Source organism: Zeus faber, assembly GCF_960531495.2.
Source record: "Zeus faber genome assembly, chromosome: 12".
Taxonomy (NCBI): domain Eukaryota; kingdom Metazoa; phylum Chordata; class Actinopteri; order Zeiformes; family Zeidae; genus Zeus; species Zeus faber.
This window is the reverse complement of record NC_137196.1, coordinates 20987167-21004959: the sequence shown is the minus strand read 5'-3', so window position 1 is coordinate 21004959 and position 17793 is coordinate 20987167. Positions and strand designations below refer to the sequence as shown.

General features: G+C 44.9%; 2 protein-coding genes across 2 annotated transcripts in view; one reads left to right on the top strand and one right to left on the bottom strand.

Moving 5' to 3' along the window:
• piezo2b (piezo-type mechanosensitive ion channel component 2b) overlaps nucleotides 1-13670 on the top strand; it is a 54024-nt gene extending 40354 nt beyond the window's left edge. The window contains exons 37-48 of the mRNA XM_080010841.1: nucleotides 1828-1960; nucleotides 3421-3568; nucleotides 3697-3908; nucleotides 4368-4526; nucleotides 4970-5117; nucleotides 5607-5795; nucleotides 7585-7677; nucleotides 8086-8255; nucleotides 8436-8558; nucleotides 10405-10481; nucleotides 10787-10991; nucleotides 11758-13670. Of these exons, the coding sequence (XP_079866967.1) occupies nucleotides 1828-1960; nucleotides 3421-3568; nucleotides 3697-3908; nucleotides 4368-4526; nucleotides 4970-5117; nucleotides 5607-5795; nucleotides 7585-7677; nucleotides 8086-8255; nucleotides 8436-8558; nucleotides 10405-10481; nucleotides 10787-10991; nucleotides 11758-12010 (1910 nt within the window). The 3' untranslated portion in view covers nucleotides 12011-13670. The remainder of the gene's footprint in view (nucleotides 1-1827; nucleotides 1961-3420; nucleotides 3569-3696; nucleotides 3909-4367; nucleotides 4527-4969; nucleotides 5118-5606; nucleotides 5796-7584; nucleotides 7678-8085; nucleotides 8256-8435; nucleotides 8559-10404; nucleotides 10482-10786; nucleotides 10992-11757) is intronic.
• A 118-nt stretch (nucleotides 13671-13788) lies between these two features.
• Nucleotides 13789-17793, bottom strand: part of napgb (N-ethylmaleimide-sensitive factor attachment protein, gamma b) — a 6177-nt gene continuing 2172 nt past the window's right edge. Inside the window, exons 4-12 of the mRNA XM_080010855.1 lie at nucleotides 17612-17632; nucleotides 17444-17474; nucleotides 17216-17325; nucleotides 16993-17059; nucleotides 16803-16873; nucleotides 16431-16509; nucleotides 16234-16313; nucleotides 15815-15944; nucleotides 13789-15373 (exon numbers count right to left, since the gene is read on the bottom strand). Of these exons, the coding sequence (XP_079866981.1) occupies nucleotides 15236-15373; nucleotides 15815-15944; nucleotides 16234-16313; nucleotides 16431-16509; nucleotides 16803-16873; nucleotides 16993-17059; nucleotides 17216-17325; nucleotides 17444-17474; nucleotides 17612-17632 (727 nt within the window). The 3' untranslated portion in view covers nucleotides 13789-15235. The remainder of the gene's footprint in view (nucleotides 15374-15814; nucleotides 15945-16233; nucleotides 16314-16430; nucleotides 16510-16802; nucleotides 16874-16992; nucleotides 17060-17215; nucleotides 17326-17443; nucleotides 17475-17611; nucleotides 17633-17793) is intronic.

Genomic DNA, 17793 nt, shown 5'->3' with positions numbered 1-17793 from the left:
GTCGACCCAGGGCATTGGATAGGCATCAAACTTTGACTCATCATTCACCCTGCGATAGTCCAAATAGAACCGTATAGCGTATAGACCCATCAGGCTATGATACCAGCACAATGGAGCTACACTAGTTGTTGGACTCCTCAATCCCTCCCATGTCTGACATGGCCTTGATCTCTGCCTGCACCACCTTTCTTTTGTGCTCAGGCAAGTGATAGAGCCGCAAACATATCATCACCTTTGGGGATATTTCGACGTGGTGGTCTATGTGGGTGGTGAGCCCTTGCAAGGTGGGCTGGCCCAGTGAGAGATGGTCATAAGGGACCGGGGTGTATTGATTCGACTTTTGGACCGCCTGTCTCATCTCTCTCCACTACAGTTGTTGCCAGAGAAACAGGGGCTGCCTCCCTCCATGCTTTTGAGGTTGTACATTTGGGTAGCCTCCAGCCCGTCGGAGTGTACAACCCACTTGCCATGTGACAACCAAGGGCCCTTGCCACTTTGTATTTTGTAGCTAGATGAATAGGGAATTAACATTACATTACATTACATTTAGCAGACGCTTTTATCCAAAGCGACTCACAATTATTCAAACACCAACGTACGCAGCCATCAGGAGCAATTAGGGGTTAAGTGTCTTGCTCAAGGACACTACAGCATGCTAGCAGGAGGAGCCTGGGATCGAACCCATATTAAAACAAGGACTCCCGTTCTCCCGTTGAGAATTGCCTCAGGTGAGCCCTTCTGTCATACACATGCTGTTGCCATTCCTGCACCTGGAGAAAATTATCCCATGACAACTGCCCAAGTGTGTGGAGTTTTGCTCTCAGGTACAGGAAATATTGAATCTCATTTTACCTTGTGATTGGACCTCCCTCCCAGCTTTCCTTAGTCATGTCCAACACACCACTGGGCTTTCTACTGAAGAGAAGCTCAAAGGGAGAAAATCACTCTGACACTGTATTTGTTTTCATTGGAGAGACGGTGAACCTTTAATGCTGGATCCCTGAGAACGGATCGCAAGTACGTCCTCTCTGTGCGCACAAGTGAATGAGCTCTGTCCGTCGCTCCCTGTGGTCCGATGGATGGTTTCTCCTTGTTTTGATCAACTCAGCCAGGGCCTGCATCTGCTGTTGTACTGCCAGCAACTGTTGGTGGTTGAGGGCGGCCTGGATCTCCTGGATCTCCGCCAGGCGGCGAAGGGCTTGGCCCAGTGGTGATTCACCTTGTCCCCCCTGTGTGTGCTGTCCATCATATCCTGCCCACTATGCCATTGTTATAAGTCCCTTGTTGAGTTTGACGACGGGATGGACCGGGAGACGGATGTGCAATACAAACAGTCTAATATGGGTGGTTTTTAACAAAACAAATCAGCAGTCTTTTTCAGGCTGCTATTTCAAAGTCAAAGACGACTCCCGCACGTCACCAGCTGCGGGAGTGGGACCGAGTTCCAAATCGATGTCACCACAAAGACGAAATAGGATGGTGATCAAGAAAATACAGAAATGCAAAACATCTGTTCGTTTTTGTGATAAAGTGAGAAAGGCAGAAAAATGTCACTGTTGTTTGGAGTCTAATCTACCCATTGTATAAGAGTTCCATTACATTTCACTGCATATATGTATCAAAGTATGTATATGTATGTGACAAATAAACCTCTTGAAACTTGAATCTTGAATCAAAGCAACAGGCCCTGTTTACAAAAGTGCAATTGCTCCTGGACTTTTAGGCCTTCAGCCTTTTGGATCTTGAAGATCTCTGGTTCAGCCGAGTTCAAACGCCCTGCCATGGGTCATTTAGGGCCTGAAATGTAAATGGTCTTATTTGCCACAGGAAGCACCACGTCCCACAACAGCAGTCGGCAGGACGGCAGCGAGGCCGGCGTCCAGCAGAAGGGCCGCAAGGAGATGATCATGGAGAAGCTCAGGGAGCAGCTGATCAAGGGGAAGGCTTTCACCATCAAGGGGTACGATGCCCAAAAACTGGCTTTTATTCCAATCATGAAGTTGTGTTTTCTTTTCTTTACTGAATTGCTGTTGAGAAAGAAATACACTTAACACTTAACTACTACAGAAAAGCTGAACTTGGGCCAAATACCGTATATATACCCGAATATAAGATAGACTTTTTTTTTTCCTGGAAATACGTCTGGAAAAAGGGGTGTCATCTTATATTCGGGGTCTCGACTTTAAAATATCAATATATGGTAGAATAATAAAAATAAAAGTTTTGCATTCGGAGTGTTTCAGTGCACACATATAGTACCCTACAACTGTCGAACAACACTGATACACCTCCACCGTCCTTGTTGTCGTAGTTCACTGGGAACCTGGAATTTTCCAATTGATTTAAAAGAAGCGGGCAGGTCTTCAAGTTCCTGTGTGTCAGACACATTTGCACTCGCCAAAGTGTGACTGACTCAGTCAGATGCCAATCAGCTGGAGCTAGCTAAGCATGTTGTGCTTGTGAAATTTGGTTCCGCGCCTTAGGTTTCCGGGTGGAACCTTATCATTAATTTTGAAATAAATTATTTTGTTTATATAACCAAGATTTGGCATTCAAATCGTTTTTTTCCAAAAATGAGTCTGGAGGGGTCGTCTTATAATCAGGGCCATCTTATATTCGGGTCAATGCTGTATAAAAAAGGGTGCAGCTCAGAAGGCTCCCGATTGTGAATGAGCCAAGCTGTGTGAAACTGTGTGAAATTACCTCTTGTTCAAGAAATCGACTCGTCCAGCTGGACACTCCCTGGATAAAGAAATATTCAATCCCAGTGGTGAAGGTTGGGACAATTTCCTATAACAGAGCAGTTATTTTTAATTATTGTTCATGGGATCTGCATGTCCACAAAAAGCCTTAAAATGTCTGAAATCCAGTTTTACAAACGTTAGACCTAACCGTAAAATGAATTAAATCATATTATTAAACCCTAAATCTACTGCTGAACCGAATACTTTACCTTCATAAATACCTGCTCCACTAACCTATTCTAGATGAACCCAACTCACTTTCTACATACCTGGATACTTACCTGAAGAGAGACGAAGAGAGAGAAGAGAGAAGAAAATCCTTGTTTATTTATTTCAGTTGTAGTTTTATTTTTTTCCAGATTTATTCCAGTACCCAATCCCTTACCTTGTTATCTGACCTAAAGGAAACTGTTCTAATAACAGTTCATAGAGTCATCTAGTTCATAGCCCTGTTTCCTACCTAATACTAACCTCTGCCCTGCACCAAATATACAGCACTTAGCTTTTAAACTGACCTGCAATACTTTATTGAATAAGAGATGGATGAGTTGTCCAAAAATCAGTCCACAATTTGATTCAAATTTGTCTTAAAAAAGGTCTGAAAGAGTATTAAATGTAATCTGATACCTGCAGAGGCTCAGCTATTAACTCCGGTTCTTCGCTGTGTTCTTTGCAGAGCCATGGAGATCTACCTGCCCATCCGGCAGTTCTTCTACAACCTGATCCACCCGGAGTACAGCGCAGTGACCGACGTCTACGTGCTGATGTTCCTCGCCGACACCGTCGACTTCATCATCATCGTGTTTGGATTCTGGGCTTTCGGCGTAGGTCTCAAGATTAAATGATGAGATATTAAACGAGCAAAAATGCGTCCAACAATGAAATAACTCTACAGTAGTTTGTTTCATCGATGAGTAATCTCACTTTTTAAAACCGCCTCCGTCCCGCCCAGAAACACTCTGCCGCAGACATCACCTCCTCCCTGTCGGAGGACCAGGTCCCCGGGGCTTTCCTGGTCATGGTGCTGATCCAGTTCGGCACCATGGTGGTGGACCGCGCCCTCTACCTCAGGAAGACTGTGATGGGCAAGGTCATCTTCCAAGTCCTCCTCGTGTTCGGCATCCACTTCTGGATGTTCTTCATCCTGCCCGGAGTCACAGAGAAGTATGACACCCTGAAAGCACTTTGAGTCAAATACAATATATTATATTATTATATTATAATAAATATATTCTTTAAAAGCAGTCCACTATTTGGAAGCATCAAGTCTAGATGTAGAAAGAATTTAAAACCAATGGCCAAGAATTAGTCATTAATCATGCTTTTCATATTTTTATTTTTTTGTATATTGCTATTTTTTTGTCAATTTTCATTCCTTTTTTATTATTGCCGCTTTGTTCTGGTGTGAGCTGCTATAACACTGCAATTACCCCTCGGGGGATGAATAAAGTAAGATAGAAAGTATTTTTCTGTCTTGTAGTTTATTTTTAGATCTATCTATGTAATTGAAAAATCGAAGATATTTGTGACAGCTCACTTCTATAAGGTTTTTTTTACCACTATCGTTAAGAAACCTGCCCTCAACTTCCTGTCGCTAACGTTTCATCTCGCCCCCACTCGCAGGCGGTTCAATGAAAACACCGTCGCTCAGATGTGGTACTTTGTCAAGTGCATCTACTTCGGCCTGTCGGCTTATCAGATCCGCTGCGGATATCCCACCCGCGTGCTGGGAAACTTCCTCACCAAGAGTTACAACTACGTCAACCTCTTCCTGTTTCAAGGGTGAGCCGCTCCGCCTGGAAACTTTCTGGAATGTGCCCTTTAAATCAACCACAGAGAATGCGGGGAAGTGAATCGGTCGGGCCGAAGATTTCGGTTTCAGAATCCTCGACTGCTTTAATGAATATTGGGAGGATAGATAGAGGGAGATGAGGAGACAAAAAAACGTTATGTTCTAGAAATATTCATTCCGAAATCAAAACAAGAGTCGGAGTATAGATCTTAACAAACATGAGAGAGAACCAGGGCAAACCTTTAGGCTTTTGTGCGGTGTATGTAAGACATGGTTGTATCCACTAAGCCGGTATTTTCGGTATTATTTTATCAGCTTTTGATATGGAACTGCACAAGCACCACTTGCAAATTATCATTTCCAGTGTAATCATTCAGAATTTAAATTCAGCTTAAAAAGGAACTCTAAAAGCGGAACGCTGTGCCCCTCCCAGGTTCCGTCTGGTTCCCTTCCTGACGGAGCTGCGGGCGGTGATGGACTGGGTCTGGACCGACACGTCTCTGTCTCTGTCCAGCTGGATCTGCGTGGAGGACATCTACGCCCACATCTTCGTCCTCAAATGTTGGAGGGAGTCCGAGAAGGTCTGGCTCGTTCGTGTCCTTTCTCAATCGGAAGGATTGTCTCGTTGGGGTTTTTTTTTTCGAATTGTTCTGAGGGAAAAATCTGGTATTTTTTTTAAATAAACCTTATTTTTTCGATTTGTAGGAGTCAATAGGGCGACCGCGACCACATTTTTTAATGACCATGATTACCTTATTGTTCCCTGTTTACTTCCCATTGGATTTTTCTTTAATATGCCAATTGAGTGGGGTTTTCTTCTTTGTTTTCCACTCATTTGCATGAAATTGAACTTAATTTAACACTTGGACTTATTTCAATATCTTTAAACAGTGGGGCCCGAAGGAAGATTTTGCCTAATTGCAAGAAAGGAAAAAAATCATTTTAATACATGACCTGGCACTAGATTCTAGTTCTATCGTCTCACCCCCTCTGGTGGATTTTGTTCTCCTTCCAATAGTGTTTTCTTTGTTCTCTGTCCAATAGTGTTTTGTTATTTGTCCTGTCCGCAGAGGTATCCTCAGCCCCGAGGGCAGAAGAAGAAAAAGGTGGTGAAATACGGCATGGGGGGGATGATCGTGGCGCTGCTCATCTGCATCGTCTGGTTCCCGCTGCTCTTCATGTCCCTGGTCAAGTCCGTGGCCGGAGTGGTCAACAAGCCCCTGGACGTCTCCCTGAAGATCACCCTGGCCGGCTTCCAGGTACCGCTTCAGAGCTGGAAATCACAGCAACCTTGATGCTCTTGTAGTGGGTAGAGCAGGGGTCCCCAATGTTTTTAAAGGTCACCGATTATACTCCTGTTAATACATTAAAAGGCCTATATTAACATTAATAAACATTAATATAGGGCTCTGAGGTCACCCAAAGCATGTTCTTTGAAGTTTTTTGCTGAAAATACCACTCAGATGATGCATTCTAGCCATTCGGGCATGCCTCTATACCCCTCTGTCTCGTGTCTGTAGCTTTAAATGCAAATGAGCTGCTGCTCCCCACGCCCCACTCTGGAACTGGTTGTGGCTTTCCGGCAGGGGCTAAAATGATGGTGGGGACAGGGGGGTCCCGATCCCCCTAACTGGGAAAAAGAGAGAGTTGTCCCCCTCAATATATCATCATAAACATAACTATATAATTTTAAATAATCGCGGCTCTGGCCCCGATCGCTCCCTCTCTGACTCTACCGAGTGTGCCAACGGCGCGCCAGCGATGGGGTGCCCGTTACTGATGCGCCAAAACAGTGTGTTTATATTTTAGAAGTAGGTTATTTTATTTTACTCCGTTTCCTTATATAACGAAACGAGCAACATTGTTGTGGATCCTGCAGCCAGTAACTTTCTAGAGATTTACATCAAATATATTACCTCAGCTATTAGCATTAGCTAGTGCTGAACGGCAAAAGAAACACAGCTCAATTTGTTTTTAAATACTTACATTTCTCTCATCTGCAGTTTGGTCACAGACAGTTGGTATTGATTGCTCTTTCAAGAAAAGTTTCATGGCCAGCCCCACATTGTAGACACAAAGTGGTTAGCACACACATACAGGTTTTTGCCAACTTTATCTGGGACGTTGCCATCAAAAATGAACTTTATCCACTCAGCTCTTCTGTCCTCTGAGGCTTTGGACCAATGCACAGGTTTGTGCTGGTTTGGGCAACCAAAAACAGAGCAGTTCCCATGTTTAGCTCTTAGCTTCCACAAAATGATAGCAGGCCGAACCCGCTTGTGAGAAAAATATGGCGCATCTTCACAAAGATAGTTATCTAGTGTGGGTGGAGATACTCTGATGTAGGGCAGTATAATTCTAATGAGTCCCAGCTTGATGTAGGAGAGGGAGGCAACTCTGAATGGCTTGTTGAATCACATGTTTTCTGACCTAGGCAGAAAAAACAGACTGGGTTGTCTTACTTCACATTTGGTGCGTTAGTAAGGCCCAAATGTATGTGTACAAGCACATGATTTTTAATAATCTGTGACCTTTAAGGCAAGACCCCCTTGACAGACTAAGCTCTGGGTGAGGATTTCCTTTATATGCCTATAACAAACTGCCGTTTAGTTTGGAGTGCAAAACTGACCTAAACAAATATACCATTTGGCTTAAACTTTGCTGTCAAAACATGCAAACCTCAAAAGAAATAAACCCTCCCTCCTAATCCCCTGACCCGAGGCCAGGTGACCAAGGTTCAGTGAAATGAAATAGAACAATCGTTTTGTTGTGGACCCCTTGCAATTCCTCCGCGGAGCCCTAGGAGGCCACAGGCCGCAATTTGTGAACCCCTGGGGTTGAGATGATAATGATGTGTGTACGTTTTTTTTTGGACACAGGCCACCAGTATTGCAGAAAGGTCAGAAAGGATAGCAAATCCCATATTTGACATAAACCCAACTTGTACCAATGTTCCGTATGCTTAAATGAAATGAGAACTCTATGCAAAAAATGAATGAGGTTATTTAGATCGTTTTAAAAACATGAGCTGTTTCTTTTTTTTCACAGCCGATCTTCACCATGAGCGCTCAGCAAAACCAGCTGCAGAACGTGTCTAAGGATGAACTTGACCGATTAGTGAGGACATTTTATGGTGATGAAGTAAGTGCAAGTATAATTTATATACTTAAAATATACATTGAAATCTCCTCTGAATAGTTTGGAAACATCACATATGTATTTTAACATTTAAACACATTATATCATCTCTTCTGCACTGAAAATACAAACTATTGAAAGCAAAGCTGCGTAACGGTCGGTGAATTTGTGTATATATTTGTTTATGATTGTGTGGCATATGTCCATTAAAATTTTATATTGGGACACTCACTAGAGACATCATTGTTATTATAGAGCAGAGCATAAAATCTGAAAGGCGAAAGATGGGGACACCACAATCAGAGATGTGTTTAAGTACGGTATCAACAAACTTTACATTTTAAAGATAGGGCGGTCTTGTCCTTTTCGCCTCAGGGGGAAGGTGTATTCATGTTTTATTTGTGCGTCCAGGCAGCACTGCAGTGGCTGGAGGGCTACACGCCGGAGGACCTGATCATTGCAGAGCTGAAGGGAAGCTCCAACTCCTTGTGGACCATCAGCCCCCCCAGCAGGAGGAACCTGATCGAGATGCTGAGCTCCAAGGAGGATTTCCCCATCACTGTGTCCTGGTCTATTCAAAGGTACTGTGTGTATATATATATATATATATATATATATATATATATATATAACTTTTAAATCTTCTTTATTAGGAACACAAGCCCCAAATCCCCTGCCAGAACGCTTCTATTTCTGTTTTTATGTTAGGGTGAATATTCACAAAAGGAAAAATGTCCTTCCGCTTGTCATTGTCCAAACAGGAATCTGACGCTCGGAGCAAAAGCTGAAATGGCGACGGGAAAATGGGTGACTCATCTGGAGGAGGAGCCAAAGCGCCGGCTCGTCAAACTGCTCAAAAGCAACGAAACCAACCGTGAAACAGTGTGAGAATACCAGGAGCTGCATTGTTTTATTCTGATCAGCTCTTCCCTTCATTTTAATGACACTTGGGTATACTGGTATATCCTCAAGAATAGTATTATTATAATTAATAAAACTGCAGGCAGCAATACACAGAGTCCAGTTTAGTCACTTTGGGTAGGTATTACAGTTTCCTAGGCTCTGTGAAACGCAGCACAAGTTACAAAAAGCAGCCGTCTGCGTGTGGCTATAAACCAGGGTTTGTATTGCTAACTCACGTGATGCTTGTGGGAATACAATGTGTCCACAATATCAACATTGACTGCCACATAGGGCTACTCCCTGAAAGTCGAATCATCAGTCGGAAACTTTTTTTTTTCTTAAGTCAGTGTGCATTACGATAACAGGACACGGACACGAACACGGCTCTATGTGCGCCCGGATGGCCGTGCCCCGTTCCTCCAACTAAAACAACTAAAAAGAGTGTGGGGATGGGGCACGGAGGAACGGGGCACGACTCGTTAGGGATGGGTATTATCCCTATCCCTGCTTTATTTTCTGTGCATTATGCATGGAGAGGGGGCGATCTGGGTGCAATCTACGCTCGCTGTGCCATTGTCACTCAGGGCTGGGTCTCCTCGCGCGTGTGTGAGAGCCAGGCAGAGGGAGCCGGCCCCGCCCCATCCCGCCCCCCTCGTGATATTGATTTTCTATTTATTTATTTTTCTATTTAAAATGGGTGAAATCCTATTTCATTGTAGAGCTGCCCGGTACCACTATGGCACTGGTTCAGTCGCTATCTACTGGACCGAATTGCAACCCAGTTTTCGATGCCTCATTTCGGTGTCATGCTAGAGCTACCGATTTAAATATCCGCGATATTGAAAATTCTCTAAAATAGATTAAAACATTTTTTAAATTACTTAATGATTTTTACCGTGAAGAACTACTTCACTTTGTAACCTTTCCTTTAAAATAAAATAGCACATTGTTATTTCTGTAAATTGTCTATTTATTACCAAATTTATCAGTAACAGTTAAGATGGAAAAAATATGATTGTGTTGCGTTGCCTATTGATTTCAGTGGTGCTCCTAAATTTTGTGCTGGGCCTCCTTCAGTTTTCAGTAGGGAGCACCAGTGCTACTAGTGGAAAAGGTTAGTCTGGAGCCGAGTATTACTTCGGGTGATGATGTCATAAAGCAGCGCGCTCCTGAAACGAATCGAATCGCGTCAACGTTCTTGTACTTCGGGTAAATTCTTTACAGTTTTTCACTTATTTCCTCTCCAAATGTACATCAATACTGATCAAACTCAAAGAACAAGGTGTCTGAAACGTCCCAGTTCTAACAAGACCTCAACTTGTCCAATAAACCATGTCTGTGTGTTCTGCTGTTGCCGTGTTTCAGATACTTTTAGCCCTAAAAACGCCAAGAATAAAAATGATAAAAATCTGAGCAAAAAGAACAATAATAATAAAAGAATTATAATAATATTTTCTCATAACATTTTCAGAGTTTCTAACACTGGAAAGTCAAGTAAAGATGTATCAAATCTTATAACACTGACAATTGTGACAATTAAACAAGCAAGAAAGTTCAAGTAAAAGCAGATCGGGCAGGCACGTAAAGTAAAAGACGATTGGGTAGAAATAAAATAATATTTAAAAAACAATATATAAAAGTAATAAAAGCTAAAACATAAAATAAAGCATCCAGGACTCTTTCTTTTATTTTGCAGTAGAAAAGAATATTAAAGGTACTTTTGGAGAACTTTGAAGGGGAGCGCCGGACAGAGTTTTTTTCCCCAGTGAAAGCTGAAACGAAGCAGCTTGTTTTCTCAAGTGTTGACCGTGCGCCGCTCCTCCGCAGGATCATTAGCAACATTTTCCCACGGTATCTCCGGGCTCCCAGTGACTCGGACGCCAAGCCGGTGGAGCAGCTTTCAGGTAAGGCACTTATCACTCAGTATAAACACCGGCTTTTTCCGAAACTCTGCGTGTTTTATTTCCCTAAAAGGCTTTAACGGCGAGACGTCATCCGTTTGCGGGCCTTTTCGACTCGGGGGGAAAACAGAAGCACATTGTTCGACGCGATTAAACATGAGTCACGTTAATAATGTTTTAATGCCTACTGGACGCGGCGGTTTGTGTTTCAGCGTGTGGATGCAGTTTGGTTGGTTTAACGGGATTAGTTGTGAGAAAAAGCATCAACCCAAAAACATGTATGAATTGCGATATTTAAATGTTTCCAGGCAAGGAGCTGATGGACATCACGCTGACCCTGGAGCGAGCCAGCCTCAACACGGAGGAGATCCAGGAGTGGTGGATCGTCAACCAGACCACACAGGGCCTGGTGAAGAAGAGAGGCTCCAAGAACCAGCACGACGCCGGCCTGGAGGTCTACGTGTTCAGCGACCAGGTCAGCCCCCCCAGCCTGGGCTTCCTGGCGGGATACGGGTGAGTGGGAGCGTCCCTCCAAACAAGCACCAGGGCCACACCGTTAAATTGATTCTAGTTCATCAACAACAAGCTCATACTGTGTGTGTGTGTATGTGTGTGTGTGTGTGTGTGTGTGTGTGTGTGTGTGTGTGCAATCTCGTCCAACGCTAGACGACTGGGAAACTTGCCACTCTGCTGCAGATTCTCATTGTGGTTGAATGCAGTCCAATGGGGAACGTTTTAAGGCTTAAAAAAAAACATTAAATCTCCTTTCCAAAAATGGGAAACTCACATTATAGTCCCACGTGTCTTTTGCGTGCGTGTTCTGTTACATGATTTAACAGTAACATTAATATCGCAATATCAATCCAGTTTTGGCAATTTCAGCGGTGCATCCGAAGTGTAACGTTGGCGACTGTAGTCCAACAGGAAACGGTGCAACTTCCCGTTTCTAGTCTCTCACGTTGTTTTCTGTTTTTTTTGCAAAATTGTCAACAATAGAAAAAATGGATAAACCTTCTCTCTCGCTATGATACATAAAAACTGTGACTATATTGTGAGCTTCTCCTTGTTTGACGGCATTTAAGCACAGTGAGAAGCTGCAGCAGAGTGGTAAGTCTCTCAGCGGTGACGCGTTCAGCGAGGTTGTGCTCGGGACGGTGATAAATGATGGGAACCCACATTTTAATGTTACCGTCCGTACTATTATTTTGGTGGTTTTGTGCGCCCCCTGGGGAATCAACCTCTGTCACAGCTGTGGGTGTGATCTCTGACTCCCGTGCAGCATCATGGGCCTCTACGCCTCGGTGGTGCTGGTCATCGGCAAGTTTGTGCGCGAGTTCTTCAGCGGCATCTCGCACACCATCATGTTCGAGGAGCTGCCTAACGTGGACCGCATCCTCAAGCTGTGCACCGACATCTTCCTGGTGCGAGAGACGGGCGAGCTGGACCTGGAGGAGGACATGTACGCCAAGCTCATCTTCCTGTACCGCTCACCAGAGACCATGATCAAGTGGACCAGAGAGAAGACTCAGTGACGAGTCCTCGGCGTTTCCAGCCCCGCCCGTCGCTCGGTAAGACCAAGGCCCGGCTAAAACAAACAAAAAAATAAAAGCTCTGCCGACGTGAGCCGCCGCCGGAGAGGACGGACTTTGTGCTGTCGAATGTTAACAGTGTCGGCGCGGCGGCGATGAAGGGCTCCCCCGCCGAAACAACCGTGCGGGCGAGCACAAAAACCCGAGGCGTTCTCCTGGAGGGTTTGCGGGATCGCCGGGGGGTTGCGCCAACGGCGAGCGAGAGGCGGACGGCTCGGACAGGCGGCCTCCCGGCCCTATTTCCGACGCCGGGGGCCGCACGGCGAACCACTCCCGCGGCACGACGCGAGGCGCGTCACGACGTCCTGCCTCATTTTGTTTGTATGAGAAACCGCAAACCGCTCCTCGCCAACGACGTGCCTTTCTCAGGAAGAGCCGTTTTCACCACCAGGAGCCTCTTCGCAGGTTTCTCCGCGTCACGGGCCGACGCAAAAACCTTCGTACGAGGGACGTCGCGGCGGATCCCAAAGAATATGTAATGTTTAAAAAGATGAGCGAATATTTAAAAAGGCATGAAATATAAAGTGGACTTTTAGCGGTGGAATATATACCCGGTGTATTCACGCCTCAGGGGGTGTCCTACCTTCTATTCCTAGGGCAGAGAACGCTCTTCCTCTCTTCCTCACAGTCACTGTGATTGATAATAATACTTTGCGTCGTCTCCCGTCCGGCCGGAGGAGGCCTATTTTTAAATCAGAGTATCATGTGCGGCAGGCGGCAGACGGCCCCGCTCCCAAGGCCTCCCGCTGTTTAACGTCCATTCTCTCAAACGGCGATGGGATCTGCTGCCGTCCTTTTCGGGTTACCAATCCTTAAATATGCTGAAACAGAGCGTTGGTCGAGGAGGATATGCATTAGAGGACATTGTAGCATGGAAAAAAAACAAAACAAACAAAAAAAAAAACAATTTCATTATTGTCATGACTGATTTGTATTACGTGTACATACCGTTGTAGGGGAGGGGATGGGACGGAATGATATGTGAAGCTGTACCTGTATGTTAAAGGTCAATACGGTTGGATACGGTAGGTCCGAGGATCTGCAAATAAAACATTTAGACGTTTCTCAAAAGTGTTGTCCTGAATTTAGCCGCTCTTTTGTCCTCGTAACAGGACCTGATTTGTAGAGTTTAGTGTAACTGGTTGATCCACTTTTACAGTGATGCTTCAGGTCTGCATGCTAACCTTCAAGGCTCAGTGTCAGGCTGCAGAAGGGATCTACTGGCCTGGCGCCTGTGAAATGAGGGAAACAGACCTTGCAGCATCTCAAAATATAAGTTATTTTAAGGAACACATCTTGGATCTCTGTGAAGAGTTAATAAAAGACATGAAAATCAGATCCTCTTCAAACGCAGCAATAATATTGCTGAATATTATTCAGAAAATGGGGCATTCCTTTTATGTAACTGGCAATTAGTAAGGAGTCAAGATCTTGCTCGTGGACCCTTCAGGAGTCACCAAGCAACGACGGCTTTTCTAAGGAACTAAACTGGTAAATTGGCCTCCAACCACCAAGCAGCCTTGTTGCACTGCTGATAATACCTTTCTTATATTACAGTGAACGATTTGTTTCAGTGCTAGGTCTCCATAATTATGACGGCAATATAAAAGTTGGGAGGCACCATAACCATTTGAAGATTCGAAAGGAACTTCGCAAATGGAGCACTCGAGTTATGATCACCCGCCCCCGACTTCACCCGGAATGACCCGCCATACAAAAAAGGGGTTTATGGTTTTTATTTTCATTGATAGCGACATAAACATACACTCAAGTCCGGCGCTGATCTTGCTAATGCACAGATACATCACAGAGCTACTGGGGGACGGAAACGGCACAGAAGCGGCACTAGTGTGCATTAAGACCCGACCACGGACATCACTTTAACGGGGGGGGGGGGGGGGGGGGGGGCTTTCGATGAACGGTAATCTCATCAAAAATAAATAAGGTCTTTAAAGAAGCCTCACGCTCGCGACTACACGTGTCCGACCAGAGGCGCTTTGTCGCAGGCAGCTCCAAGCCTCTTCTCAAAACATGATCCCAACATGCTTAATCAATTGTTTGCCTTCCCTTCTTACAGCGCCCTACAAGAATAGTGGCGCATTTGTAATATATGTGAAGATACTGACGTTTAGGAAATCAAAGCAGGATAAAACATTTCAATAAAGTTTCCCTTTGTAAGAAAGAAATAAAAAGCAAAAAAAAAGTTTCCCTTTGTCACCTTCAACCATTCCTCTTCATGTGTATACTAATCAGTCTATTTGGCTTTTTTTTTTTTTTTTTTGGAATGTAGGAGACTTTGCACTGGGAACTGGGATCTTTTCAGCAATTGGTACCAATTGAATAAAAAAAAATCAAGGGGGTAAATAGTAGTGAAATAAAAGTGCAAAGCCCCTGTGGAAGCTGCAGACACCTTGAGGTAGACAAATCAAAGCATCTACACTAAGTGCTGTCGTACGGACGTTGGAGCGTCGCCATCCGCTGCTTTTATTTTGATAAACTTCACCACATTCTTTCCCCGCACATGCATCAATAAAAGGCGAGAACCGATGCCATAAGTATAATACTGAATAAATAATTTCTGTACAAATAAACACGTCATTGTCATTACTTGATATTGAACACACTTATCTTGATTTTCAATAGTACTATAGTGATGTTCGATTTTGGGAAGGTTACCAATAAACAACAGCAAAATGTACAAAGCTTTGGGGTTTCTCACCGACATGAAACAACAGAACACCCACAACACAGGATGTTTTTTTTTTTTAGTTTTTTTTTTTTTATACCTTTCTGGACATTTGAGGTATGGTTTCTCTCGCTATTATTTCGATACAGCTTTGAGGTGTGATTTTTATATGTATTCCCCCCCACACCTCAAATCTGTAGCCAAATTAAGAGGTTGCTTTATATTATTGTATATTAACGTGCACCATCTTCATTTCTGGCCCGTCAGACCTACTGTAACTCTGGATTTTCCCCAGTCGCTCCATGTTTGTTTTCTCGAGTTTCTGTTTCCGAAGTAAAAACATCATATGGAGCGACATCTGTGTTACAGCGTAGTGTTGGAAGGTACATCGAGGGAATCCACACTGGGGGGAGAATGCAGGAGACTGTGTGTGTGTGGTTGTAAGTTTGGGGGGGGGGGGTTAGCTCTCCGGGTGTCTCAGGTTAACACAGTCCTCCTTCATAGTCGTCTTCCTCCTCGGTGGGAGCGGACGCTCCGCCGGCGCCACCTTGTGGAGCGGCAGCGGCCTTCTTCTTGCTTCCTCCTCCAGGGACTCTGAGGGAGATGGACAGCTTGGCGTACTGGGAAGAGAGGGGGGGGGGGGGGGACAAACAACAAAAAACACAGTTGTCTTTGGTAAGAGTCTCTTACCAGCGGGATCCGGGAAAAATGTTGATGATGGTTTAGTGAGAATGAATTCACTGTATTTGTAGTTTTTCCAAATCTGCTTGAGTGTCTAGAATGTACTACTGTACAACTAGTGCACGCCCGTTCAGAATGTAAGACTTTCTAAGACATTTTAATGGCACGGTTTTACAAAATACATCAATGATCAATGATTCAGTCCCGTGTTTTATTATATGCCAATTTGGGAGGGACATTAATCATTAAAAAAATAAATAAATAAACAATTATAAATAAAAGATTTTAAAAATCGACCTCTGGCCTTTCCTGGATACAGTTGTAAATGAGCCCTTCTTTTGCAAAACTCAGAAAACAAAGTCGCGAAGTGAAAGACTCACGTCGTTGTCCATGTACTTGAGTAGCGGCGAGTTGCACACGCGGTACACCTGGTCTTCGTCCTGCTCGTCGTACCCCTGCAGCAGCGTCTCCATGGCAACGCAGTCTTCACTTCCGCTGTAACCTGGGAGACTGGAGGAAACGAATCGGGAGAATCGATCAGCACGTCCCAATCGATGACCTGAGTGAAGCAGCGTCGGGGGTGGGGGCGTGAACCCCAGATGATGGCAGCCATTAACCCAGCACCATCCACACCCACAGGGGGAGCTAAAGGACACGGCCGACCACAAAACAGAAACCGCAAATCTGGTAATTGTCCAATGCCTGGCTGGAGAGCACTTGGACTTCCTTAATCTTTAATCACCATCCCAATTGATCAGAAAGATCCAAGGAAGCAAAACAACTAAATGAACGCCCTTACCTGTAACTCTCTCTGACGCACTTATCAGCGGCCACGTAGTCGGCCCTGTGGAGGTGAATCAGCACCTGCGCGGTGGTTTTCTAGGGAGCGAAAAACATGGACGATCAGACGAAGATACACTTTATTTTTTTTTTTGGGATAAGATGCCCGGGTCAGGCGTCGTCGGGGGGGTTAGTTGGAGTGCGAGCTCCATCCACCTTGAAGCACATGGGGTAGTTTTCAATCTCCTTGTACATGTTCTTCTCCTTCTGGAGGGCGACGGCTGCGTCGTCCAGCCTGGGGACAAATCACAGACAGGGCGTGTCAATAAAGCCTCGTTCCCCACATGGAATCCCCAACAACAGCCGGATTAAAAAAATAAAATAAAGTCTGGCAAAGGCGGGAGGCATCATTCCCACATCGGCCTCCTGTACGGAAAAGTTCCGTATGGAGTCCATTCCCACGTACGGGACGCCGTCACTCAACGACACGCCCCCGTTTCCCCCCCTAAATCCACCACGGATGACGGCATTAGTCCTTGTCGACGCCGTCCCCGTTTTCGGGCTCGGCCCCTCGCTCCTCCCTCGTACCTTCTCAACCGGACCAGCAGTCTGGAGGCCTTGCCCAGCAGCTCTGCCGCCTGCCGCAGACGGTCCTCGTTCTGCGGGGGAGCGAAGGCACGGACACGTCGGCTCAAGAAACGTCCCGAGATCCAGACGGATGACATCACAGAGAAAGACTTTATTGACCCGCGGTGACATCGTCGCCGCCGGCTCTCACCTCAAACACGCCCGCCGCCTTCTGGTACAGGTCCACGGCTTTGTCCAGGTTTATGGGCTCTATGAGTCTAGAGACAAGCGGTTTCGGGTTAGAGCGGAATCTTTCCTCTTCTTTCTACCACTACTGTCGATCTAATACTCCCGCCAGATAAAAGCCTCCACTTGGGGCCCTATAAAAAAAAAATATATATATATATATATATATATATATATTCAGAACTCACTTGCCGGCCCGGTCCAGCGCCATGGCCGCGGTGTCGGGGGTCCCGTTCTCCATGTACATCATACAGGCTTTCTCAATGTACTGGATCGCCTCCGGCATCTTCTTTTGCTCCTGCAGCCGAGAAGATGAGAGGCCCATGCAAGGCGGGACTTGCGTTACCACGGGGTGTGGCCGAAAAGGGATAACAGCCAAAAAAAAAAAAAAAAAAAAAAAAGAAACAACAACTCACCTTCATCATCATACCAGCTTGTTCTATAGCCCTGGAAAGAAGAGAGAGATTTGATTAATTTGAGGATAAGAAGGTTTGTTACTTTACTGAACCCATTTTTTCTAGAGGCGGGAGCAGCTGAAGAAGAAGAAGAAGAAGAAGAAGAAAACAGGAGACGAGGTTGAGTACTTACTTGCAGCGTGAAAAAGTCTGTGATGCGAGTTAAGAAAAACGTAAAAAGGCGGAGATCTCATTGTTTAAATGAATATGCTGCATGATGATGCATATGATGCAATATGATGCATACTGTACTGCATACTGTATCACTGTACTGGATACAGTATCACTGCTGCATGATGCAAAAATGTACT